Source organism: Acanthochromis polyacanthus, chromosome 13 (genome assembly GCF_021347895.1).
Source record: "Acanthochromis polyacanthus isolate Apoly-LR-REF ecotype Palm Island chromosome 13, KAUST_Apoly_ChrSc, whole genome shotgun sequence".
Classification (NCBI taxonomy): Eukaryota; Metazoa; Chordata; class Actinopteri; family Pomacentridae; genus Acanthochromis; species Acanthochromis polyacanthus.
In genome coordinates, this window is record NC_067125.1 from 6,004,116 (window position 1) to 6,030,232 (window position 26,117).

At 40.5% G+C, this 26,117-nt stretch overlaps 1 protein-coding gene and 1 long non-coding RNA gene across 4 annotated transcripts; one reads left to right on the forward strand and one right to left on the reverse strand.

Annotated features, from left to right (window-relative positions):
- Nucleotides 1-2,163: 2,163 nt before the first annotated feature.
- On the reverse strand, nt 2,164-21,330 carry zbtb44 (zinc finger and BTB domain containing 44). 2 transcript variants are annotated; one of them, XM_022218018.2, is made up of 6 exons: nt 21,037-21,330; nt 14,180-15,283; nt 13,543-13,627; nt 12,683-12,834; nt 9,408-9,708; nt 2,164-6,415 (listed from the first exon to the last, which is right to left on the reverse strand). In XM_022218018.2, the coding sequence occupies exons 2-6, from the start codon at nt 15,243-15,245 to the stop codon at nt 6,007-6,009; spliced, it is 2,013 nt and encodes a 670-aa protein (XP_022073710.2). In that variant the 5' UTR covers nt 15,246-15,283; nt 21,037-21,330; the 3' UTR covers nt 2,164-6,006. The 2 variants fall into 2 exon arrangements, with proteins under 2 accessions (XP_022073710.2, XP_022073711.2); XM_022218019.2 differs by having other exon boundaries at nt 6,250-6,415; nt 9,625-9,708.
- On the forward strand, nt 19,688-25,609 carry LOC127536663 (uncharacterized). 2 transcript variants are annotated; one of them, XR_007945744.1, is made up of 3 exons: nt 19,688-20,273; nt 25,120-25,208; nt 25,336-25,609. It is a non-coding gene; the product is annotated as an uncharacterized LOC127536663 (long non-coding RNA). The 2 variants fall into 2 exon arrangements; XR_007945743.1 differs by lacking the exon at nt 19,688-20,273 and adding an exon at nt 21,331-21,788.
- Nucleotides 25,610-26,117: the final 508 nt, after the last annotated feature.

Genomic DNA, 26,117 nt, shown 5'->3' on the forward strand with positions numbered 1-26,117 from the left:
TACAATGGTCGGCGTCCAAACAAGCTCATGCAAAATTTACCACTAATTTGCCTGCCAGAGTTCTGAAAGGAACCAGTAAACGGGATCAAATTTCTCCCATATTAGACTCTCTTCTTGGCTTACTGTAAAATACAGAATAGAATTCAAAATCCTGCTTCTCACATGTACAGCTCTTAATGACCAAGCTCCATCTGACCTTAAAGACCTCATTGAACCATATCATCCTAACAGAGCCCTTCCCTCTCAGACTCCTTCAGTTACCAGCTCCTCTGTTGCAGAATCAGCGCCCATGATGCACTAAGCACCTCTCCTTCTCTATATATACATTTATTTGCCACCTTTGTATGTCATTAAAATCTTTAACGTGTGTTTTATCTTCTCTGTCTGCTCTGCCCGTACCTGTCTGAAGGCATTTCTTATTTGCAGTCAGTAGCCTCACACTCAGGATCTATTGCTGTTTTGTTTGTTATCTGTTACTTCACGCTGCTTTTCTTTTCTCTCTCTCTGCTCTCCTCAACCCTGGTGCCGTTGGAGGTTAAGAAGGTTGGAGGTTAAGGCAAAGAAACTAATGTCCAGTACTTTCTCAAAGGGGGGACTGTTGAGTTTCCTTCTACAGTAAATTCTTGATCTTGCTATGTAAAATGCACTGAGATGACTTGTGATTTGGCATTATACAAATCAACCTAAATTCAGATGTGTTAGTTTGTTTTAACCCAACGAAACAAGGTAGAAGAGAAAGCATTCAAAATTTACTTAAAGGAGAATTCCAGCTCATTTCAATTGCAGAGATTCAGGGAAATGAACAAAAACAGTGGTGTATCAGGGCAACAAGTGGAAGATGCTCCCTGCAGCTTAAATCAGTTGAAACTTTTGTTTTCAGTCTGACTGGAAGAATCTGAAATAGGCCGTCAGCAAAAGGCACTCACTGCGCTATGGGACTGCATCGGGGCCAACTTACCAGCCGACCTATTCGCTCCACATATTCGCGTGCACACCAGCGCCACGCTTTGTTTACATGTTTGAGGCTATGGATAGTGTTACATTTACTCTGTATTCATGCTGGAGAGGTTTCTAGGACACAAGATGAAATTCTACTGTTCGGCATTCTGTGCCACCATTAAGTTTCAGTCTCTACAACAGAGGTGAAGAATGCAAAGCGAGCATGTCCCATAGTGACACAATAGCAGCATACATGGGAAACAAATGAGATCTGCGGAGTTTCTGTCAGTCTTTAAGGGAAGACTAAAAACCCAGCTCTTCACTGAACACCTTTGCACTTGACAGACTGCAATAAAATATAATGAAATAAATAAAAATTCTATTACATCCGCACTGCCTGTAGACACTACAGTTCTACTATCACTCTAGAACTTGTTGCATGGCTCTTATCCAGGCTGTTTTCTCCTGACTAGATCCTTGCTTGTGTTTATCTACTCTCAAATGTACGTCGCTTTGGGTAAAAATGTCTGCTAAATGAAAATGTAAAATTGTAGAAATAAACTGGAACTGCCTCGTCAGTAGAACGCAAGAATAGATAAATTATAGAGTCCTGTTAATGCGAGATTAAATTTACCCAGAAGTAGGTTTCTTGCTTGGAAGGCTGATTGGACCAGAGACTATAAATAAAAGATGGATGTAACCACCATGACAACACCCATTTATCATCTACCACTGTTTTGATATTGATAAATGTATTGGCTATTTTAGTGTAAATTGGAGCATATTTCACATAATGAACACTTTGCTGTATTATGGAAATAGGAAACTAGTGACTGAGACCATGATGCTTTTAGGAAAACGCTTACTGAGGAAGCATATCAAGTAAGAATTTGGATTATTTTCTCATGGATCAAATTCCTTTCTGCAACCAGAACAGTCACCCCCTGCTGGCTGTTAGAAAGAATGCAGGTTTAAGGCGCCAAGTTTTTCAGAACTGGAGGCGACAACCATCATATGGGATGTACCAGGAAGAGCCTGATGAACCCACAGGACATCCGAAGAGGTCCTGTGTCCATGCCCCACTGAGTTTTAACAGCATAAAAGGACCAACACAATGTAAGGAAGGTGGTTGTCATATTTAATCTGATCAGTGTATTAGCATTTTAAAGTAACAAGGTAAGCTACTGCAGCTTTGGTAAGCAAATAAATTCTCAGACAAGTTAGTTCATTTATTCCGACTTAGGTTTTTTTTTATTTACATTTTATACTTTTACAAAAACAACTCTTTTTAAGAACAACAGGACTGCAAAGCCAGAACACTAGCAAAGATTCAGAACAACCATAAACTCTTAAATACAGAGTGGTCTTGTCAGTTTTTAACAGCCAACTGTGGAATATGATCCAGTTAAAACACTCAACACCACAAACGTCAGTTCTCCGTATACAGTGTGCAGGTTGCGTTACTATCTGGGATGTTTTTTGTACAGTTTCTCCAAACTACAGTTTAAATACAGTATCAAAGACACAAAATACAACATCTGTCTCAAAGCAGGTTGTAATCAAGTAGCCTACAGTATAAAGAATATGCAACATAGTATGAGTGTATATACTGTATATTTATATATATACACACACTGCAGACGGTCACAAAGTGAAGACTACCAAGGCCCCCCATACTCCCAGACTAAGCTGTTCTATTCACATTTAACAAGAATATCCAAAGATGCCATGAAACAGCAACCATAATACAAAAATCACCAAAAATATATATGCCATTATGAAGAGCTACCAGGTTTTTTTTCTTATATTTTCCTACTTTTAAATAAACCATATGGACTGGAAAACGTATACAACATCAAGTGTACATTGAAAAGGCATGTCCTGTATATAATCAAGATATTTTAAAACATTGCACATAAAAAGGGATAACGTACAGAAAAGAAGAGGGCATGCTGAACAACAGATCAGAGCTACGCCGAATGAAAAGTCATCAACAAATAAGGCCTTGACAGAACGCACCGCCAACTCAAGACATGCTCTCTTTCACTTCACAGAACGATATGAACATGCACCTTCAGAAACAAACATAAAGGAGCTGAACAGAACCAGTCGTTTGATATCAAAGCCTTGTTCCTTGTTTCACAGATCAAATGGGGTCCTTGCCTATTTGATACACCTTCAGTCACATTTGATTAAAACAAAATGATACATTCTTTTTTTAATATATATATATATATATATATATCTGTATATTTATATATGTGATCTACCATTCCAAAGACAAAATGAAAACGTTTAAAACAACACCGGTCCATTTATTGCACACCATTGGTTCACAAAAATATTTTGGGCACTTTTGCGTTTCAACAAACAGCAGCATTTCATTATAAAAAGTTGTTTGAATACAGACACCGAACACAACAGATGAAAAGCATGACATACAAATGGAGAATAGAAAACACTTTTTTTTTTTCAAATTCTGACATTGTGCAACTAGAGTTAATAGGTCCATTTACTAAGGCTAGCCTCTTAAATGCACAACATCATACAGTGTTTTAAGGGGCTCGAACAGCAGGACCCCTTTGCTAATAGCATGGACCACTTCGAATGATTATCTCTGTCTTTTATTATGTGCAATTACTGATTGCCATGGCAAATCCCCAATGAGAGAGAGAACATTTGGTCCTGTAGGAAAAAGCTTGATTTGTACCCAGATAAAGAGGGCAAATGGCACAACATTTAGAAAGTGACTGAAAGGATGGCACAGGGTGACATCAGCTTTTATTAAGACAGCTCTCATTGGATTTCAGTGACCAGGACACGGGAAAACTCATGTCCTCATCACAGCAATATTCACCTTCACATTTACAATCAACCCTGTATGTGAGCTCTTACATCCTGCTGGGGTAATGCTAAATGTTGCCCGTTTGTACTACGTTTAGGGGGCGAGAAATAAAACGCAACAAGAAACCCAGTCACTGTCAGTAGCATTCAACTCATGGATTATCACCACGGGTGTCATTATCTTCTTAAAATACAGGCACAGCAACGTCTAAGTACAGAATTACAACCATGTTGGCACAACGCAGGTAACAGGAGTGGGAGGTCTGACCCAAAATCAGCTTTAAAAAGTGAGAGAAACTGGTAACATCAAAGACGGCCTGCTGCCAAACTGTGCTGATTGGCTCTTGCTTAACGCACGTTTATCATTTAGAAGGATTCAACTCACAGTATTTGCATTCACACATTAATTAACACCAAAGCAATGCTGTCCTATAAACAGCATCTCTTCCTGCTGCACAAACACAGTAAAAACAGACTCACCAAGCACTTTAACAGTAACACCAGCACAATCCAACACAACATTCTGCCTTAAGTTCCACTTTTAAAACATATAAATACATTTAGATTTTTTTGTTTACCCTGTCAGAAAGGTGATAATTCTACTTCCTGTTAATTATGGAGGCTGTAGCAGGTAGTGGAGACGTGTTTGACTGAAAAGGGTCCTGAATATTTCCCCCTCATATTCCATGTTAAAAAGCAGAATTTACGGCAGAGCTGTTGTTTTGGGTTAAACTACATCACGCGGTGTTCCTAATAAAGTGCTCCGTGAGTGTAAATGGTCGTCAGGGAAACTTTGACACTGTAGTTCCCCCCCCCCTCTTTCTGACAACTCAGATGAAGACAGAAAAACAACTGAATGGTGGTTAACCTCAAATCCACACAAGGCTAAAAGTTTAAAAAAGACAATCAAGCTGTACCCAAGTGAAACATCACTCCGACAGTCATGCAATATTGTAAAAATATCCGCAGTGTACCTGTTGGCAACTTTGAAAGCCACGTGAGAAATCGACATGTGTAACACGAACTAACGACAGCTAAATGAACCGCCATGTGACAAGCAGGCTGACCTTCAGCTGGGATGAAATGCTACATTACCATCTTAGAGACCAGTTTGGAATGGAACACTGCAGTTTACAGACAACCTTGCAACTCCAACCTTAATTTTTTTTAATGTTAAACATCAATTTATGCCTTATTTTGTATCTTATTTGGTTTAAAACAAAAGATAGATCAGTGCGGATCAAATATTTCACTTTTTGGAGACACAAAGGCTGACGTAAGAAGAGTGTTCATTAAAAACAAAACTAAAAAACAGGTCAGAAAAATTCCATACTGCACAAATGTCTTTAGGGAACACTTTGTCAATATATTTCAAGTTTTCAACATTTAAAATGAAATGTACTGTGTTCATATTGATCAAAGAAATGCACATACACACACCAGACATGTCAGATTTCACAACACCCAACATACACAGCATTCAAATAGTAAAACTACAGTACAAGCTATTGCAGTATAGATAATATTGACATTTAACAGTTTGCCTATAGCGACGGCACTGAAGGAATAACACAGTCTCTGCCCATACAAACTAGCATTACCACTACAAATGAAATACAAGGATTTTTTTTTCTTTAGCTCAGTTTGCAAACACTTGATTTGTCACTGTTGGCAAAGTCAAGACCTTTTCTTCCTCTACATGTCACTGTGTTAAAATGGGAACTCTCAGGCACTTTCCAAAAGTAGAGCAAGGCTTGGATTTGACAGACCTCAAATTTGCTAAGACAGAAATGACTTTAGCTAGTGCTGCATTCACGTCATATGGGAAAAAAAACAACCCTATTTCAAATGACTCTTAAAAAATACTGTTTACTGGCATTTCCACATGGAAAAAAAATCTTACGTGCTGAAATCTCATTATCAGTAAAGTTTAGGAAATTATATTAAGAAAACAATGACAACAATTATCATTTACTTTGCTGGATTAGGTTTGGTGTAGAACATACACTCAAATAAGTGCATCTGTGTAGCGTGTAGAAAAGTGCCATCAAGCCAGCTGAAGTCTTCAGGAAGCTTCGATCACGGCGTCTTGATGACTTCACATGAGGCGTCAGCATGTGCACGCCTTCAAGTCGTCCCTTTCAGCCGTCAAATCACTTCAACTGATATTCCCATATGACATGACTGCAAAATAAGACATGATGGGCAAGTAGAAGACTTGAATCACTCAATGGTAATGGAAGCCACCTCCTTGGCCTGAGCATGCTGCTGTTGCTGCTCTTCTTCAAACACCTCTGGGGAACTGCCTCCTACACTGTTGTCCATCTTGGTCTCCTCTGTCATGGCTGCCGTCTCGTCGGCGTCCATCTTGAGGGAGGCTGGGGCTTCCAGGGGATCCAGGGGCTCAGGTGAAAGGAAGCCGGAGGAACTCTCACAATTCTGGGTGGAGGAAGAGACCTGGGAGATGACAGGCATCTGGACGGAGGAGGAGGACGAGGCGGCAGTGGTGGTGGAGGTGGAGGTGCTGCCCGGGTAGACCGGGTGATGTTGGGACTCCTCCAGCTCATACTGGACTCCCAGCGCCTCCTCCTCCTCCTGTACCTGGCTCAGGTAGTCGGGCACGAGGAAATCACTGCAAGGACCAAGACAACTTGTTGAGGTCTTTTCATTTGTTACGGTATCACAAATACACAAAGTCTCAGGAGGAGTACATCCTCACTGAGTTTTGAGTCCGTATACACTCAGTGTAAAAACATGTGGTCTCTTATCATCACACAGTAAATCTGTGATGTTCAGTCTGATCTGGCACCACTTACAGGGTGGTGTTGTGTTTGTCAGTTAGCATGACAGCTCAAAAGTACATGAAAACACTATGACAACTTGTACAAACCTGACAAATATGTGATAATTCAAGTTTGACATTTATCATTTCGCTCTCAGAACTGTTTAACTGGGCAGAGGTTTGTTTTAAAGCAGAAACAACTTATCTGTTAATAGATAAAAAAGTTCACATAAAATTGATGTTTTTCCTCATCTTATGTTTTGACCTGTGATCCTAGATATCAGTAAAAGATGACATTTGCCAGAATATTGTGTAACAGCTACAAGAAAAAGATTGTAATTTGTTCTCAGAACTGCTTCAAACGTTCAGCTGTCAAAATACATGTAATTATCATCTAAACGTCCCTCATTCCCTCCATCCATGCAGGCTGCAGCCACATTTATTTTCTTTATCAAATAATCGGTTGATCCTTTTCTCGGTGACGTTCTAAAATGTCTTGTTTTGCCCAAAACCAAAAAAAAAAAAAAATCCTTTTTCTGTCAGTGAAGGAAAGAAGCTGCAACCAGATAATTCAGAGACTTGATGCTTTTTAAAACTGATTACCAAAAAAGGTTTGCAATTAACTTATTAGTGTATAACTAATCAATTAATCATGTCATCCATCAATCCATCCATACATAGCTTAGGATTGGGTCAATGACTTAGCCTTACTAAAAATCATTAAATGTCTAGTGGCTGTACTGCGTTTTGGTCTAAAGCAGCAACTAAAGCAGCATTCAACATAACGTTTCCCTACGATTTCTGTGGTCTTGACATAATAAGCTTACTTCTAATATGCCAAGTGATGTGTATCCACGCCCACCATCCACACCTATAATTCACCTCTAATACACTCCAGTGGTTGTAGCTCAATCAGTGTAATAAACAACAGAATTCATTCAACAATCTAAGGTGAGGGTTGGTAAGTCTGTTGGAACATGGGGATTTGAGATGAAGTGTTTAGTTCCAATACAAATGCACAGAATAATGCAGGAACACTTCAAAGAAATACAAAGTAACTGATGGTAGTCTAAGCTGAGAAACTACTGTCTTGGTTATCATCTCGTGACAGCACCTTAAAAAAAAGTACATTTGAATTTCTACAACAGAGGCCCATTAAAATGTGGAAGCACACAGTGTGAGAATGATGGTGAACTGGGTTTAGACTCCACAGTCCCACAGCGTTACAGGAACCGTAGAGATCAGAGCTCAGAATCCAGAATAAATAGAGACGGTCCAGTTTAACTCGTCTGTGGTACAAACAACAGCTGAACCTGACAAACTAGTCTGGAAATCAGCAACTTAGACTAAGAGTACAGTGTCGTTAACATATCTTTTTATGTGGAGACTGAGGATGGGAGTTAAGAGTCTCAGTGACTTGCCAGAGAATTTTCCACTCTGTTATGATCTCAGAAGTAGACCTTCTACTATAAAATGTTTGAGGAGTCAATGGACCATTTGAGTCCTGCCGACCTGCGAGGGCTTGAGTTGATTAAGGAGTGGAAAAGTCTGGGAAATAAAAACACACTTGGACTTTATAAAGACACCGTGTTCTAACTTTCATGTAGCTTTATGGCCTGAGCTGCTGATAAAAATAAACAACCCAGTCTACGTGGTTCAGGAAAAGTCAGTCATATAGGAACAGACACACATCACAAAATGATGAAAGTTGTATTCTGCAGGGATTGTTGGACCACTTGCACTTGGTGGTGTTTTTAAGGGTCTTATAACCAAGGAGTAGGACTATGTGATGGGTGGTTTATACAAGGCTACAGTTATCTCAGGTGTTTAAACACTGTACAGTTGAATCATAATTTTGGCAGTTTGTCTATATAATAATACTTTTGTATACTAGGTAATCTACTTCATCCTCACATCTTAAGGAATTTTGTCTGTCAACAAAGACCAAACAGACTTCAGGTATTTGAAGTCTCTCAGTGATGAAGGTTAAAGAACTAGCTCCACATTTTGGAGATACACTGAGTTGCTTTCTTACTGAGACTTAAATGAGAAGATCAATATCAGTCATGTAAATATTAAGAATCTACACCCAGCAGCTGCTTTGCTAATAGTAACAAAATTTACCTGGCTGCACATTTAAGAATCATCAATTAACAAATCATGTGTCATTTATTTGATTATTCCTAAAACTGTAGTAATGAAGCTGTCATTTTGCAGCTTTATGGGTCGTTATGATCCTTATGGTTCTTTGACTGGAGCCTGTGGCAACAATCATCTAACCCAGAACTGTATCCAGGCTAGAATTGGGCCACAACACAACCTCCTGTAAAAAACAAGTCATTGTTTGTACATCATGTTTGTGCAGAACAAACAAACCAGAAACATTTTCATTCAGGAGCTTTAGAGGTGTCATTAGATGGATTTTGTTACCTTGGTTAGAGTCACCGTAGCTGTGCAGGTATACCAAAACCTTCATTCTTTACATTAAGCTAAGAGTAATACCTGCTGGTAGTAGCTTCATATTTACCATACAGACATGAGGGTGGTATTGTTTTTTTCATTCAACCATTATAAGAAAGTTGAAAAGCCTACTTCCCCAAACGTCAAATGATTGTTCTAAACAAGTGAAATTAAAATTCCACAATAAATACAGTCAAATACTTCAGGTACATTTGATTTGAGCATTCAAATCAGTTGCAGTCATCTCAAAAACAGTTCTACACAACCAAAGCCACGACAACGATCCAATAAAATTCAGGTATTAGAATCTAAACTGAAGTTACTTTCTGATCCAGGTGAGATCTGAGTAAATGATGGGGGTCGACGCCCCCAAACTCCTCACCTGCTCTGGAAGTAGTTTGCTAGTTCGGATGCCTCATGGTTCAGACTCCTCAGGTGTACAATTAAATTGCCAGAGTTGGTGAACATGGCGCCGCACGTTTTGCACTCATAAATCCGCGGCTTGCGGATTATGTGTCGGGAGACCCTCATGTGATGCTTATATTCACCGAAGGACGTGAATGTGGCGCTACAAATCTGGCACCGGAAACAGCGTTTACCTTCGTGCTTCAGCCGATGCATCTTTAGGGAGTAGGCCCGTGTGAACTTTTTCCCACAGCGGTCACACTGGAAAGGTTTAATGCCTGGAGGAGGAAGACAAAACCATTGCTTGCTGATCTGAACAATAGCATCACACAAGTGTCAGTAACTATGTGTGAGTGAGGTGAGGTGGAGCGTTACTGTAATCACAAAGTCTGCCAACTGCTTTCTTTATCAATATATTCCAGTATGCCGACAGCAAAAATGCCTGACTACTCATCCCTAAGGTCTATACAAGGTGCAGCAATGCACAACAACCAACGATCATTTCACCTTTACAAAGTTTCCTTTAGCAACTGCACTGTCCAGACTTTTAAAGAATTCCAGGTCATGTTTTAATCCAGTTCCATTTGTTACACTCCAAGTCCAAATCACTTGTCTAAATGTTAAGCCATTCGCCCGCTTCTATAAAGACAAAGACAAAAAAGTGTGGGTTGTCAGTTTGCTTGGTAACCTACAATCCATCTGGCAAAAAAATTAATTATTATTTGAAGTCTTTAATTTTAGCTTTAAAATGTAATTTGTTAATGAGACAAATATAGTTTCTTCCTTAACCTACATAGTAAAATCAAATCAATGAGAGATACATTTAAAGTAAATACACCACTGTTGAAAAGTTTGGGGTCAATTCCATGTTTTCCATGAAAACACTCACTTTTATCCATGTGCTAACATAACTGCACAAGGGTTTTCTATTCATTAATGAGCCTTTCAGCACCATTAGCTAACACAATGTAGCATTAGAACACAGGAGTGATGGTTGCTGGAAATGTTCCTCTGTACCCCTATGGAGATATTCCATTAGTAATCAGCTGTTTCAGCTAGAATAGTCATTTATTACATTAACAATGTCTACACTGGATTTATCATTCATTTAACGTCTTCATTTTTTTTTTTCCATGTTTTTCTTTCAAAAATAAGGAGATTTCTACGTGAGCCCAAACAGAGGTGTTTATTCTGCAGGCTTATTGCAGCAGCTAATCACAGCCACACAGAGATTCACATTAACTGTGCAGGTTTTGATTTTGGACCCTTTCTGCTCCAGGACACCACCTACGCCACAAATACTGTTTATGGCTCTGTTTTACACTCTCACTTTACTTTGATTGCAAGTAAACATGTCACAGGCAACATTAAATCCATCAGCGCAGTACTATGCGTAAAGAGCACCAACAATGGAATTTGTACAATTTCTCCACGGCTTAAAAATAAGCGAGGACAGAACATACTAAAACGTGAAACAAACTGCCTATAAATTCCTTTAACCGCACTGAAATTAACACTTTACTTGTTCAAAACATTGAGTCACAGTGGATGGAATTTTGGCTTTTTTACAACAGTAAACAAAACAAAAACATCACAGTAAAAACAAATGTTTGTGGAATTGACCTAAATAAATTGAAAACCTAAAAAACGTCTACTATAATGCACCTCAAAGGGGATTTAAGTATGTTTCCAGGTGTTACAGAGAACACCTTCATCACAGAGGGACAGTTGTTACTATTATGCTGCTTTCTGGTCCGCTTGGGGGACCCTGTTAAACACATGTGCGGTACATCAGTATCTATGTACTCTACACATACACACCACTGCCCTTGTACAGCAACAGGCACAAATTTTGGGGCTGCGTGCAGATGTTCACACAGACATCTCCACTGACTGCAGCAGACTTTTGCATACGACGTGAAAAGTGTAACCCCAGCTTAAAGCCCTCAGTGTCTCCAGAAGGAGCTGTGTGAATCCTGATAAGTGTTCTCAACTGATGTCACATCAGTCAGTGTTGGTTTGTGCTGAACAATACAAGCTTATAAATGAATTTTTAAAAAAAAGTAGATTTAGAAAGAAGTGACCACTGCAGGCGTCTCTTTATCCACGCTTGAAGCCAGAAGCCACATTATCCACTTCTAGCTTAACAGTTCCCAGTATCAGACTGAACTGTCAGGAGTCGAGCCACACTGTGTATTTGGCACAGAATGAAGAAAACTAATGTCTGTTTTTCACGCATGGATTTAAATCGTTTTCTTCTGTTCATCACGATGGTACAGGAGCTCAGTGATAAGTAGCTGAGTACCTGTTTAACCCTTTAAGCTTCAGTCAATTCCAGCCATTTTCAGTACAAAAAAATCGCTAATATTCTATTTTTAAATAAAAAAACATTACGAAAAATACAGGGAATATTGGACGGGCATCGCGAGGTGCATTTCCTTGAAAACGACCGATTCGGGGATTTTATACCGACTTCAGGACATGTTTTGGACAAAATAGTTTACTGGCTTGTGTCATCTGGATGTAAAAGGTTGGATTATGGCCGTTTTTTGTGGAATCTTTTTTTTTGTGTGTAATAATAAACCCGGAAATGTGAGTCGCGCTGTGTACGTTAAAGCCGTGTATAGAGAACGGATGGATGGATATTTGTTTTTGTCGGACAAATGTGTTTTTCTCACCCACTGTGGTAATCGCATCTGAAAGTGGTTTATACCGGCGGATTCATGAGAATCTAAGCTTTCCATCGGCGTATAGTGTTTGTATAATCGTGTTTGCAGCCGTCGGACATTCTTGAAATTCCTATGCAAATTAGTAGGTGTTCCGCCGGCGGTACACTGAAGCTTAAGGGGTTAAACATCAGTGCTTGCCATTATCCAAAAGGATGAGCAATTGAGCGTAAAAGTCTCAAGAGAGCTTAATTACATCAACCGTGACTCAGTACGATTCAGCACTGTGAAAGTATCCAAAGATCAGTACTGCCTTATTATACCTCAGCACTACTGTACTACTAAACAATATATACACCACATAATATAACACGACTGCTACTAAAGTACTGTATTGCAATTTGAAGTCGTATTATTACGGTAGGCCCTTCATACTACTAGTATTATGAATGGTAGCATGTGTTTAATTTTATAGTACGGTGCTACCATCATACCAGTTGATGCGCTACAGCATTTACAACAGAACTCTCTCTAAAGTTCTATGTCACCGGTGGCATGGAGTTTTCATTTTTCCCATTTCACCTACCGGAGTGTATGAGCATGTGCTGTTTCAGGTTTTGAATGCGTGTAAATCTGACTCCACATGTTGGACACTGAAACGGCCGGTCAGGGCCGTTGGTGCCGGGTCGGGCTGACGGACTGATATAGAGGTGGTATGGATACTGAATACCTTCCAGCCTGAAATACAAAGAGAGGAAAAATCTAAGTGAGAATCAAGCTTGTATGTGCTTACGTGGACAAATGCATCCATCCTTGTATGAAGGCTACAAAGCATCCACTTTGACACGCAGGTAAAGTTACTGTTCCAGAGTCTCCTTGTGTCCCAGTAATTCTTCCTGAATTACATTAAGTTTTAAGACACAACTGACTGTGTGACTAGTGATGATAATGATAGGCGGCAGATTGGTTGGCATTAATCGATTTCCCGTTAGAAGTTACGTTGGCTTTCATATTTCATTTCATTTCATTTCATTTATTCTTTTCCATGGTAATGCATGAAAAATCAACAAATGGATACAATTTATAAAGCACAGAATACACACATCCCATGTACAAGAACAGGAGTAGGATGAAGAATAAGTCCTTTTAACTCCTACCCCAGTCTTTTTTCCAAACTCAAACAGAAAAATAACCACAACAAATAAACATCAGATGGCCACAATCAATCTACAGATCATCATATTAAATTTATCATCCATGTTTGTGGCTTGAGGCTTTACCGATATACAACCCGCATTCTTTATATTAAAGCGCATTATTTCAACATGACGTCCAAATCTATGATCTAAAGCAGGTGTGGCACAGACAGCCAGTCCTGGGATTCATGTCTATATGTCCTTTATTGCGTATGACTTGTTCGGTGCAAGTTGTAACAAATTGTGATACCTCTCATCATCTTCTGCATGTCCTCCAGCGTTCGAGGTGCTCTGCATTGACGGCAAGCCCTCTGACACGCCCTCATCCATCGACCCTGGAAAAACAAAGAAAAAAATGTACTCAGGGTGGCGGCCTGATTTTCTGACTAAAGCATGTCATCTTGGACAGGGTTACACTCATACACTTTAGTTCTTTGAAGGCTAATCCCCCATTTAAAGATTGATGATGCTGGATAACAATACTCTGCTATTCAACAGTTTAGGAAAAACTGACGAATGTTTCCATTTTCTGTCTATTTATGGCAGAGCAGAGAAGCCTTTCAAAACGCATTTGGGCCACTGGACAATAAAAGTTTCCACTGAGACCAATACAAATAAAAATCTTGTGGGTGTTTAGACAGCTCTGAGGGCGGGGAGAGGCAGGTTTGATTGCACATTTTACAAAGCAACACTGTGTTTAGTGGGTCAGGACACAGCTTCCATTAGAACGGTGACAGAATTGGTAACACTGGCACACTGACATGTGACTTCACAGTATTCTTTAACAAATAGATCAATGTAAGACTAAAGTAACTATAAGCCAACATTAAACATGCAGAAGTACTTCAAAATGCTGTGGAGGTGACAAGTAAAGAAAGCAGCCCCACCTATAGAGGAGGACTGTGGACTGATGAGCAGCTCCTCCTGGACCTGTTCACTCCCTGGCACTGTCTGCTGGTCACTCAGCGAGCTCTGAGAGGCACTGACCGGCTGCGACGACGCCTCCTGGACCTCCTCATCGCTGAGACGCTCCACCTTCACCCTTACATCTTCCTCCTCTGCTGCCACAGGTGACGACACCACCTTGGAGCTCTCACACGTCAGGAAGTCACTAAGGCGACGACCGACCACTACCTCAGAGGTCCCTGGGGTGCCCTGCTCTAAACAACGAGGGCTCTCTGGGAGCTTTGATTTGTCCGAGTGGAACCGCCGGTCAATCCCAAACGGGAACGTCCATGGAAAGGCCAGGGAGGACTCGACAGGCTGGGCTGTGCTGTCTGAGAAAGAGGGGGACGGGTTGGGGATCTGAGGGGAGGTGGTGACCATCTGTGTAGTGCATTTGAGCGGGCTCTCAGGTGATGCCATTGTCACAAAGCTTTTGCGTTTCCGTCGTGATTCGCGGCATATGGGGACATTTCTCTCCATCACGCTGCAGTCAGATGACACAGGTGACACGCTGCCATCCAGAGGCGTCAGGGCACAGTTTGATGAGGCGCTCTCTGGTGCCGATTCATGTGGCTTGTCTGCTGTCATGTTGTTGTTGTTGTTGTTGTTACCCGGACTCCACAGAATACTTGACTTCATGAACTCCGAACACGTGCTAGCCACAGCAAACATCTGCATGTAACTTGCAGCTGCCAGGACGTCAATGATATTCTCTGTGCTGATGGAGAGGGTGGATGTGTAGGCATATTCCAACAGCGGGGCGAAACCGCTAACTGTCACGTGATGAAGGTCCAACACAAATTTGTCCTCCTCCTCCGGCCGTCCCACTAGTTTGGTGCGAAAAAATTCACTGCAACAGGCCAGGACAACTTTGTGGGCCAGGAAGAGCTTGTCCTGGACCCGGATGGTGACGTCGCATAAGTGACCCTCATTGCGCAAAGCATTGAGCTTCTCAAGCATCTCCTGGCTGTGGGAGGTCGAGCTGTGGGTGAAGGTTTTGACCCCCATGTTGGAGTCCCTTTCTGACTGTGTACAGGAAATGTGTCCTGTGGAGAGATGGGAAGAAACAAAAACAAAACACTTCAGTTCACAAAAGTCAAAACATATAAGCTGTATCTCAGGAGTCGTGATCCACCTCTAGTAGGAAAATAACAAAGTGAGATCACTGTTATTGAAAATGTTTTTGCTAGGTTTTGTTATTCTTCTGTACATTACATCATTTTTGTTTGTGTAAGGCAACGTCAGTGTCCATTGATTACCTAACAAAAAAAACTAAGCCCAGACCCAGCGTTCAAAGAATCAGGTGTGAAATCACAGATGTCACACAGTCTCACTGAACCATTCCATTAAAAATGCAAAAGTATGGTGACAAAATGAGCTATCTAATATCACTCTGCAAAACACCAGCTCCAGAGAAAAGACCGGATGAAAGTGCACCGGGAAAGGCGGTGGGTGTAGGCACAAAGAACTACGAAGGTGCTCTCTGAGGGAAAGGCAAGGTAAGGAGGGGTTGAAAGCAGGGTAGGGAGCACGGAGGACAAAATGCCAAGTTATGTAACAACAATCAAAGCAGATGCGCAGCGATGCGAGCCAGACCCATGTGGAGGCCAGTGCACTACAGGACGCTCAGCAGCTGTCTGCGAGACATGTGGATTCTCTGAGGCATGAGATTTTCCATCAAACAAAAGCTCAAGTGAAGGGGCTCTTGCAGGGAGAGCACGCTCCCCTTCACACACACGGACCAAAGGAAAATACTCTTGGGCTATGTTGGCCCAGTAAAGGCAAAGTGAATTATAGACCTGGGCTGTGGTGGTGCAACAGGAGAGTGCCTAGTCTGAACCAGCAAAAAGAGCTAATAGAAAGGAGCTTTAATTCCACCATGGGGTTTTCACAGGGCTATAATATCTCTGTCAGAAAATTATTTAGCTACTTGATCTCTATTAAGTTCTTCGTGGCAAAAAGGAAGGTTTTTTAGTATATATGAAGTTAAGGGAACAGCGCTGTATACACATGAAAAACAAGACACAATCTGGCATCTTTTTCAAAGCAGATACATCTAATTACAAAAATCATCAGGAAAATGTAAAAACAAATACATTGTTCTTTATCTTTTCCTCAAAGTTGGAGTCTCATATCTTGCTGTTTATTCCCTAGGTCTTATGTTTAATGGTTCAGTGTGTAGCATTCAGGAAAATCTGATACCACAAATGGAATATAGCATCCACATTAGGTTTTCATTAGTGTATTATTCCCTCTTGATACAAAGCATTGTGTTGCTGTTAGCTTAGAACAAGCCTCTCATATCAAAACAGGAAGATTGTTCACCTCAGTGGAGCACACCATGTTTCTACAGTAACCCAGAATGGACAAATAAAACACTGACTCCAGAGAGGGTTTCCCGTGTAGGGAAAAGGAAAGTGTATTCAGTTGGTGGCCATCTGCAACCCGACCCTCGATACTCCTCGTTCAACAGTGGTTACCTTATCAAATTTGGCCAAACTAAATAAATGTACTTGGATATATCAAATAGCTATTTGTTATTAGTTACAAAGACAGTATAAACTTATAGATAAACAGTCAGTGACGCTTGTCTGACCCCCTCAGAATCAGTGGTGTTTTGATGTTCAACAACTTTAGCACATTTTATGAAGCCATACAAAAACACTTCACACACTACAGCGTTTCTTCTAGGATTTTTTTTAGCAGTGACAGGCTCTCCGGGAGCCATGGTGGCATAAACAAATGACACTTGACTGCAGATTTTACTTTTACAACCTATTTACTGAGTGGCCATTTGAAAATAGCTTTTTAAAGTCTGATTGTCAAAAAAATTTTTTAAAATCAGAACAAGCTCATCTGAAAATGCATTCAGCAGTTACATCATAGCGTGTAGGTATTAGCTTAATGCTATCAATCGGGTCCAATTAACTGAAGCTACCGATATGTTACGTAACGTTAGCTGGCCATCAGTATTTTGTGAATGTCTGTTTAACTTGTAAAATCTATAATGAGTTATCTTAAGCCAAGAAGGACCCTCCTCGGACTCTCTGACCTGGTGCCTGGAGGCTGGACGTGACATCACTTTCGAGGCCGCGCTCTCGCTTCTAATTAACGTCGTATTAACATGACGCATCAAAGAGTAGATAGTGATACTGATTATCTGTAGTTTACCTTAGTACTCGTGAGTATCCGACACAGTGCAAGATGTGTGACAGGGGTGCATTTGCAACAATATAAGAAAGAAAGAAAGATTAAAAGGAAGGAAGGAAGGAAGGAAGGAAGGAAGGAAGGAAGGAAGGAAGGAAGAAAAAAGAAATTGGAAGGAGCGGTGGCTAGAATCTAAATGAATGTAGTGGAAACTGCACAATGAATACTTTCAGGTCCTTAACAAAGAGGTGGGTAAAAACCTTGCAGTTTGCATTATTTTTCCCAGCATTTTTGAGCCCTCATAACTTAATAAATACAGGAAATGGACACCTGAAATTTTCAGAACTGAAAAATACATTTGAGTTCTCCTGAAGACGGCAACTAGATCAATTTTACATCCACTCCAGGCATAATTATCTAAAGTCAAATCTTGTTTTTGTTCCGCATGGTTTACTGATCAACCACATTTTTTTATAACTCTTTATTTATGTGTTTTATAGTAAACAAAAACAAAACAAAAACACAAGAACAATGTGTAGTGGGGTACTACTTTTGTAACAAAAATTAAGTTACAACTGAGTACAGGGCTTCTACATGGAGCAGCAATTCAAAACCAATGTACTTCAATGCCACTGATCAACCAACTTTAAGTATTATTATTATGGGATATATCATAGTTTCAATAGCGACACTGTACCAGTTTAATGTTTATGGCAAACAGAGATAGAAACAAGCATCGATATACCGGATGCACTGTCTGTTTTCTGATCGGTCAACAGAGAAAACTGTAAAAAGTGCATTTTGTGTAAATGTTCAAGGCTCATATCATATCATGTACGACAGGTGGTGGGTCAAAACAAGTTACAGCCAATGAAAGGTCTCATTTTTATCTACATTTGGATATCAGTCTCATCTTCTAGCCAGGTATCCTTTCATGTCAAAATGATTTTCTTCTAAGATAATATTTTAATGCTTGTAAATGTAGCTAATGGCTGGGAAATAGAGAAAAAAAGCACTGATGTTCACATGTGTTACATAATAGTTTAAACAAAACACATTGATCAAACAGGTTTGGAGTGTTTAGAGCTTATTTGAGTCTTTCAAGTCCTGCTCCAACAGTTTTTAGCGGTGCTGTTTCTGTTGTCTGAATTACAGGATGAAGGATGCAGGTAAAAGTCTGCCACTGACGTTCATTTCAGACGGCTTTGTCCTTCCCTTCCACTGTCTGTGTGTTACCATTTTCTGTGCTAAAGGAACCAAACAACAACAAACTCTGGGCAACAGCCCACCACACTGAAAAATTCAAGTTTTTCTGAAGGTTTGCATTGAGCAGTAAGGCAGCCGTGGTAGTTTATTTCAGTGGGCTGTCCATTTCAATGACAGGGCTCCGAGATAGAGCATTTTCTTACCCTTTACAGCACAACGCTGCTGAAGTGCAGCCAGACCATTCAGTCTCACATTATGACTGCTGTAATGATGTGTACTGTTGGTATCAAACATTTGTCTTTTCTACGGGGACAGGACAGTGATAGAGCAGGAATTACTGTGGTTTTAATTCCCTTAGAAAAACTTAAATTTTACATTTTGAATGAGTCAAAACATTCCTTAATTAGAAAGTTATTTTGACACACAGAAAAGCAATGGCTAGAAAAAAGAGCATGTATCAAAATGTAGGTAAAAAAAAAAATCCAGATGCTAAAACTTGCTGTGCCAACCAGTTATGTGAACTCAGAAATGCTAAATACAAAAAAAGTACAAAGCACTAATTTCAGTCACCTCCACACACTTCAATGGCCTGCAACTCAGAAAAAAATAACAGTATGCATAGTAATATATTCAAATATTGAACAGCTTTTATAAATATACTGAAGTTAGGAAACACCTCTTAAAAATGTGCTGATTCTGGGGGGTCAGGTGGTTTTCAGATATGGCTGATTTTATATGGAAAGATGCATAACTAAGACCAGGGTATCTGCAGAAATCAGCCAGTCAGATTTAATGCTTTTTGATGCCATGTTAATGCTATACTGGCGGCATGGCTCAGTGGGTAGAGTGGCCGTCTTGCAACCGAAGGGCTGTCGGTTCGATCCTCGCCCCGTCGTGTTCGAGGTGTCCCTGAGCAAGACACCTAACCCCGAATTACTCCTGATGGGGTCGTGGTTAGCGCCTTGCATGGCAGCTTCCGCCATCAGTGTGTGAATGTGTGTGTGAATGGGTGAATGTGATGTATCATGTAAAGCGCTTTGGGTACCTTGCAGGTATAGTAAAGTGCTATATAAATACAGACCATTTACCATTATACTGTAAAAATTTTAATGCCACAACCATGAACTCAACAAATTACATGGGTTTGTTTTTTTGTAAAAGATATTTTTTATATTAAAACTGTCCTTACATTTGACTATTTCTGAATCCAGTAACCACCCCTGACCACCCACGGGCTTCAGTCATTCTCTGAAATCCACGTTTTCTAGCTCTCCTCCACCTGATCCAGCCTGCCGGCCACTTTAAAAACATGCAGTTTTTGGCAATTGTACCCTACCGGCTGGTACAATTATCACAATGCTTCGGCATGTTTACGCAAATGCACATATCTGACAAAATGCAGTCTATAATTATATATTATTATTTACAATTTGTTTTTTGAAAACTGCAGAAAGAACTTTTAATGCTATTGAGAATCAAATTGAATGATTTTAATGCCATTTAAGGCCTTAATTTTCCCCAAATCAATTTAATGACTATTAATGTTTTTTTTAATGCCCTGCAGAAACCCTGTAAGACTCAGTCCAGCCTAAAATCCAAAAATCCTTATGATGGCGACAGACAGAGGAGGCGTGGCCTCCGCTCATTTGTTTACATCACGCAACAACAAACGACCACAAGCCTGTAAGTGAACCACACTGTAGACACAGCTGATAGTCTGTGAACACAGGAAGCACTGAAGCGGTGTGTGTCTGAGGCATGGGGCTCAGGATCTGGCGGACAACATGCTGACGAAACACGTTTACAACAACAATCACAGCTTAGCGAGAACTGGCTAATAGTGTCAAGCTGATAGTCAAGTCAGCCAGGAGATGAAACGTAGGTCCGATAATAACAGTCAAAGTAAGACAGGTCGATGCTGCAATGTTTTCAGTATTTTACTTGCAACGAAAGATGTCACTGTACTGTAATTGCTGCTGTTACTACATTATATATATATATACGTGTGTGTGCGTGCATCACCAATATTTGTGAAACATCAATAAGTATATAACTGTTATCAGACTGAAAATTCTTAGTCGACAAACCGTATTATTCCTCTCTCTGTGTGTACTATATTACAGTCTAGATTTTCCTCTCCACACACATATTCTTACACAACCTTTCAACAGCCAAATAACAAAAATGAGCGATTCAATTTACCTGATTTATTGTGAAGCACAAGTATCCACGGCTCCGTGGTGTCCGTGGATAACCTGCCTGACTTGACGCAGCTACTGCACATAAGCTAACTACCGTTAGCTACCGAGCTAGCGCTAGCTGACACAACACAACGCTCTTAACTGGTCCATTAGCTATTGTTAATGCTAACACAACGAAGAAACCGGATAAGAGTACACACAACTGGGTTATCGTTATCCAGACATACTGTGTGGAGGGGATTTACCTTGGTGGTGACGCCTCTGATAACGGCTGGGCCTCGGGATGCAAACAGCTCAGCTGGCAAAAAGCAGTCGGAGACAGCGGTGCGTCCTGCCGCTCCGCTCCGCTCTCTCACATTCCCCTCTCCTCTCAGGCGGTTGTCAACCTGCCAGCCGCCAAAAATCACTGTTTAATTAACGCTCACATGAATTCACATCACAACAGGCCGGTATTAAAAGTTGTCGAGGTGCTGTTTTCATTCCTTTGTGCTCCCCGCTGTCCTTTCTGCGCTGTGTTTGTACCCCCACAATGCAACGCGCATCTCTCACTGTACAGTACTGTAAGAAACAGGAAGTGTCACGTTCAGCGACATGAAGCTCTCAGATGCTGCTCAGGAATCCCTGTGGTTTCATGCACTTTGCATGGCCTCCGTGGAACCGTTTATCTAATCAGAACAAGCGCAAATCTGGCGTCCTTGTCATTTTAGATAGCGCTGCCGCTCAGCGTCTCAGATTTAAAGTTTGGTTTTTGGAACCTAAGTTCAGCAAAATATTGTGGCCCAGCATCTCCGAAATGTAATTCAAAGAACCATGAAATCGGTGAAAATACAGACAATGTTGTTTCTAGCACATCTAAAGGAACAGCTCCAGAGGCTTAATATTTTGTTAATGTATTTTAAAAGTGAGGGACATTAGAACATTTTTAGACAGCGGTAGTGACTATTTCTTAATGAAATACAGTCTTTGAGGCCTCTAACATCAGTATAATTTGCAAGTGGTGAGTATGGCAAATCAAAGTTCCAATGTTTTTCTATTTTGACAAAGTGGTGGTGTGGAATAATTCACTATGCACAGCATAAAAACTGCTGTGCATAGCAGTCTGTATATTGTTATGAGCAAAATTACAAGTTGTTTTCATGGTGAACTTAAACAACATCCATCTATTATCTATATGTCGCTAAATCGTCATTAGGGTTGTGGGGGTTGGAGTCTGTCCCAGCTGACTGTAGGGTGGATGCAGGTGACACCTGGACAGATCACCATCTATCACAGGGCTACATATACAGACAAACAATCACACTCACATTCACACCTACAGACAATTTAGAATCGCCAATTAACCTCAGCATGTTTTTGGACTGGGAGGAAGCTGGAGTACCTGGAGAAAACCCACATGAGAACATGTAAACTCCATGCAGAAAGATCCTGGGAAGGCTGGGACATGAACTAGGGATCTTCTAGCTGCAAGGCGAAAGTGTTATCCACCATCCACTGTGCAGCCCCACTTAAACAGCATATGAGGCTTATTTTACCCTAATGAATGTTCCATATGCATGTAGTTGAAAGGGACACTGAACAGAGAAACTGATGATAATTCAACACACATCACAATAAATCTCATGTTTATTGAAATACATCATGGAAAATGTTGTAACAAGACAGGTGAAACAGGATATTCATGTTGGTCTTAAATCAACATTAAAACAATGAGTCTTACTTAAGTGGATTACATTTCATCGACTGCCGAAAATGAATCCTCAAAAGCCACATCGATGTCTCCATTTGTCCTCATGTGAAGTATGTATGGTTCCTTCTCAAAGTAGCTGGTGACAGAACAAGTTGGCCTACTGCTGTATTGGCACCTATTTGTCATCACTGCTTTGTTTCCATTGAAATCTTTCATTAATTACGGAAAAGACTTTCCAGTAATCATGGACAGGTTAGGATCACAGCGTGTAAAGGGAAACCACACCTAATACCCAGTAGAACGCTCGGACACACCAAATTGATTTTGTGGTTGTTTTGTATCCGTCTGTTGTCATTCTGTAGTATTTCAAGTCTTATTCTCATCACTTTGTGTTGTTACTCTGCCAACGAATGCAGTGGAGTTATGCGACGATCTGCGTTGGTTTGTTTGTTTGTCTGTCTGTCTGTCTGTCTGTCTGTCTGTCTGTCTGTTAGAAAGCATTACTCAAAAATGGAACAACTAATTTCGATGAAATTTTCAGGGAAAGTCAGAAATGACACAAGGACCAAGTGATTAGATTTTGGCAGTGATGCAGCTTTTAGTCTGGATCCACGGATTGGTTACAGATTTCTGTATCATTGCGAGATAGCGTCTCAGCGTAACAATAACTATGACAACAAGTGAACACTACGTCAGTTGTCTGCTGACTATCACATAATTGTGATCCTACTACAAATTCACCACTGCGGATCTCGAATTTTTGAAAGATTTCATCCATCGGAAATCATACAACGACTGAGCAGTCTTGACTGAGTGCATTTCTTTTTATTTTATGTTACAGCTAGAAGGTGTACATGCTGAGGTTAATTGATAACTCTACATTGCCCATAGTTGTGAATGTGAATGTGATTGTCTCTCTGTGTAGTCCTGTGATAGACTGTTTCCTGTCCAGGTGTCCCCTGCCTTCACGCTAAGTCAGCTGGAATAGACTCCAGCACCCTATGACCCTAATGAGGATTAAGTGGTGTTTCGATGATGGATGGATTTTATGTCTATTTGTAAACATGATTCATTGTATTAATTCCGTGCCTTTTTGTTGTCATTTCATGTCTTTGATGTCATTTTGTGTCTCTTTTTTGCATTGGAGGTCTCTGTTTTGTCTTTTGTCATTGTATGTCTTTCTGTTGTCATTTCTTGCCTTTATGTGTCTATTGTAATTGTATTGTAATTGTAATTTTGTGTCTCTATATTGTCGCTTTGTCTCTTCGTAGTTATTTAAAATTTCATTATTCATTTCATGTCTTGGGCTGCTCAGTGGAGTAGTAGTTAGCACTTTTGCCTTGCAGCAAGAAGATCCCTGGTTCGAATCCCAGGGTGGGCCTGGGATCTTTCTGCATGGAGTTTGCATGTTCTCCCTGTGCATGTGTGGGTTTTCTCCGGGTACTCCGGCTTCCTCCCACAGTCCAAAAATATGCTGAGGTTAATTGAGTACTCTAAATTGCCCGTAGGTGTGAATGTGAGTGTGAGTGTTCGTCTGTATATGTAGCCCTGCGACAGACTGGTGACCTGTCCTGGGTGTCCCCTGCCTTCGCCCGAGTCAGCTGGGATAAGCTCCAGCACCCCCCGCGACCCTAATGAGGATAAAGCGGTGTATAGAGGATGGATGGATTTCACGTCTTTGTCCTTCTCATTTCATGTCTGTTGTCATTTTGTGTATCCTTATTGTCACCTTGTATGTCTTTACTGTCATTTTGTGTCTCTTTGTATTTAATTCAAGTTTCTTCCTTGTTATTTTGTATCTGTTGTCATTTAATGTCTCTTTGTTGACTTTCACATCTGTTGTCATTTTGTGTTTGTTTAGTCTCATTTTGTATCTCTCCATGTCTTACTTGTCATTTTGTGCCTTTTGTTGTCACTTCATGACTTTGTTGTCATTTTGTGTCTCTTTGTAGTTATTTAAAATTTATTTTTTGTTATTTTGTGTCACTTAATGTCTCTTTGTTGACTTTCACGTCTGTTGTAATTTTGCATCTCTCTGCGTCTTACTTGTCATTTTGTGTCTTTTTGTTGTTGCTTGATGTTTTGTTGCCGTTATTTCAAGTTCCTCCCCTTCCACTATATATTTGTCACTGTTTTCTTCTACCCAGGAAACCACAACAACCTCCAGGCAACAACCTACCCCAGTGGAAATGAAACAGAAAGTGAAAGTCTTGTACAAGACTTGGATTGATAGCCCCACTCGTGACTGTGATTGAATTAAACAGAAACAAACAATACAGTGTGTTTTTTCCCCCTATAGCAGAATGATCGTGTGGTGCTGCCAGACCATTTTATTCTACAGAATAGCTTGGATAAATAAGACTAATAGAAACACTGTAGAGCAATACAAACCTAAACCAAACCAAAATGAGTATATATCAGTTTTGTAGTGTATTATGACTTTCATGGGTGGTATGGTGGAATAGTGGTAGCACTGTTGCCTTCCAATAAGAACACCCTGGGATTGAACCTACTGGTCATCTTTCTGTGTGGAGTTTCTGTGCGTGCTGTCACTGTGCCTGTGGAGGTTTTCTCTCTATGGTTAGTTAATTAGTGATTCTAAATTGGCTGTATTAATGGTTATGTGTTCTCTTTGTGTTAGTCTGGATGATGGGCTGTCCACTGTGTCCAATCGTACCTAATGTCAGCTGGGATAGGCTCCGCCCCTCAAATGACCCTCTGCAGGATAAAGTGGGTATAGCTAGCGGATTATAGTTTATTACTTCTACCAAGCTCAGCCTGTTGTGATTGTACAGAGTGTCCCTAAAGTCGGGACACACAGGAAATCTAATTAACTAGATTCTTTTTGCCTCCACAGATTAAATATGGCTTTGTCGAAAAAAGAAAGAGTTGAACTGGTACTTCTCAGTGGATGTGAAGGATGGGCATGTGGAAAGACAGCAGATGGATTTAATGCACCTTGTCAAAGGAGGATTCCACTTGGCTTTTCCACGGTGGTGAAGGTGGTTAAAAAGTTTAAAGAAACAGGCAGTGTCATGGACGAACCCCGTTCTGGATGACTTAATGTATCAGCCCAAACGAAAGAATTGATGATGGCTAAAATTCATGCTAAAAATAAAAAGTTAATGAGATTTCCTGTGTCCAGACTTTAGAGACACCCTGTAGAATAACCGACATTAAAAATAGGATATTACCGTTGTTGCCTCTCAAATCAACATTCATCCCCAAGCTACAGCTCCTGAGCATATTTTTTTTAAAATAGCTGTCTTTATTTCAGCTGTCTGAGCAGAAAAGGTATTCCTACGTGGGAGAATTTTTACTGACCACTATGAGGGGTTTCAGTTTGTGAAACCAGCAGTGAAATCTGCCTCACCCTGCTTTTAAAAGCTACTGACACACCTAAAAAATTCCATTAGTCTGGCGTTCCATGGAGAGTTTTAGTGTCCAACGGTAGTCTGAAAGCATTTATGGCTCATTTTGAAGTATGGCTCCGCCTGATAGTGGCACATTTGCAGGTGTGTACTCACAAGTGTGGACATAAGAGTCCTTGAAGTAATGGTGCTTTGGTGTACAATACAGACAGAAGACTGAGTATAGGGTTTTTCACACGGATTTGAACGCATATCTTTGTAGAAATGT

Excerpts from the sequence above, each read along its gene's own strand:
- zbtb44 (XM_022218018.2), bottom strand. The coding sequence starts at position 15,245 with ATGGGGGTCAAAACCTTCACCCACAGCTCGACCTCCCACAGCCAGGAG. Across the intron at positions 13,628-14,179 it reads TCCACAGTCCTCCTCTATAG|GGTCGATGGATGAGGGCGTG; the intron begins GTGGGGCTGCTT and ends TTGTTTTTCCAG. Across the intron at positions 12,835-13,542 it reads CATGCAGAAGATGATGAGAG|GCTGGAAGGTATTCAGTATC; the intron begins GTATCACAATTT and ends TTTGTATTTCAG.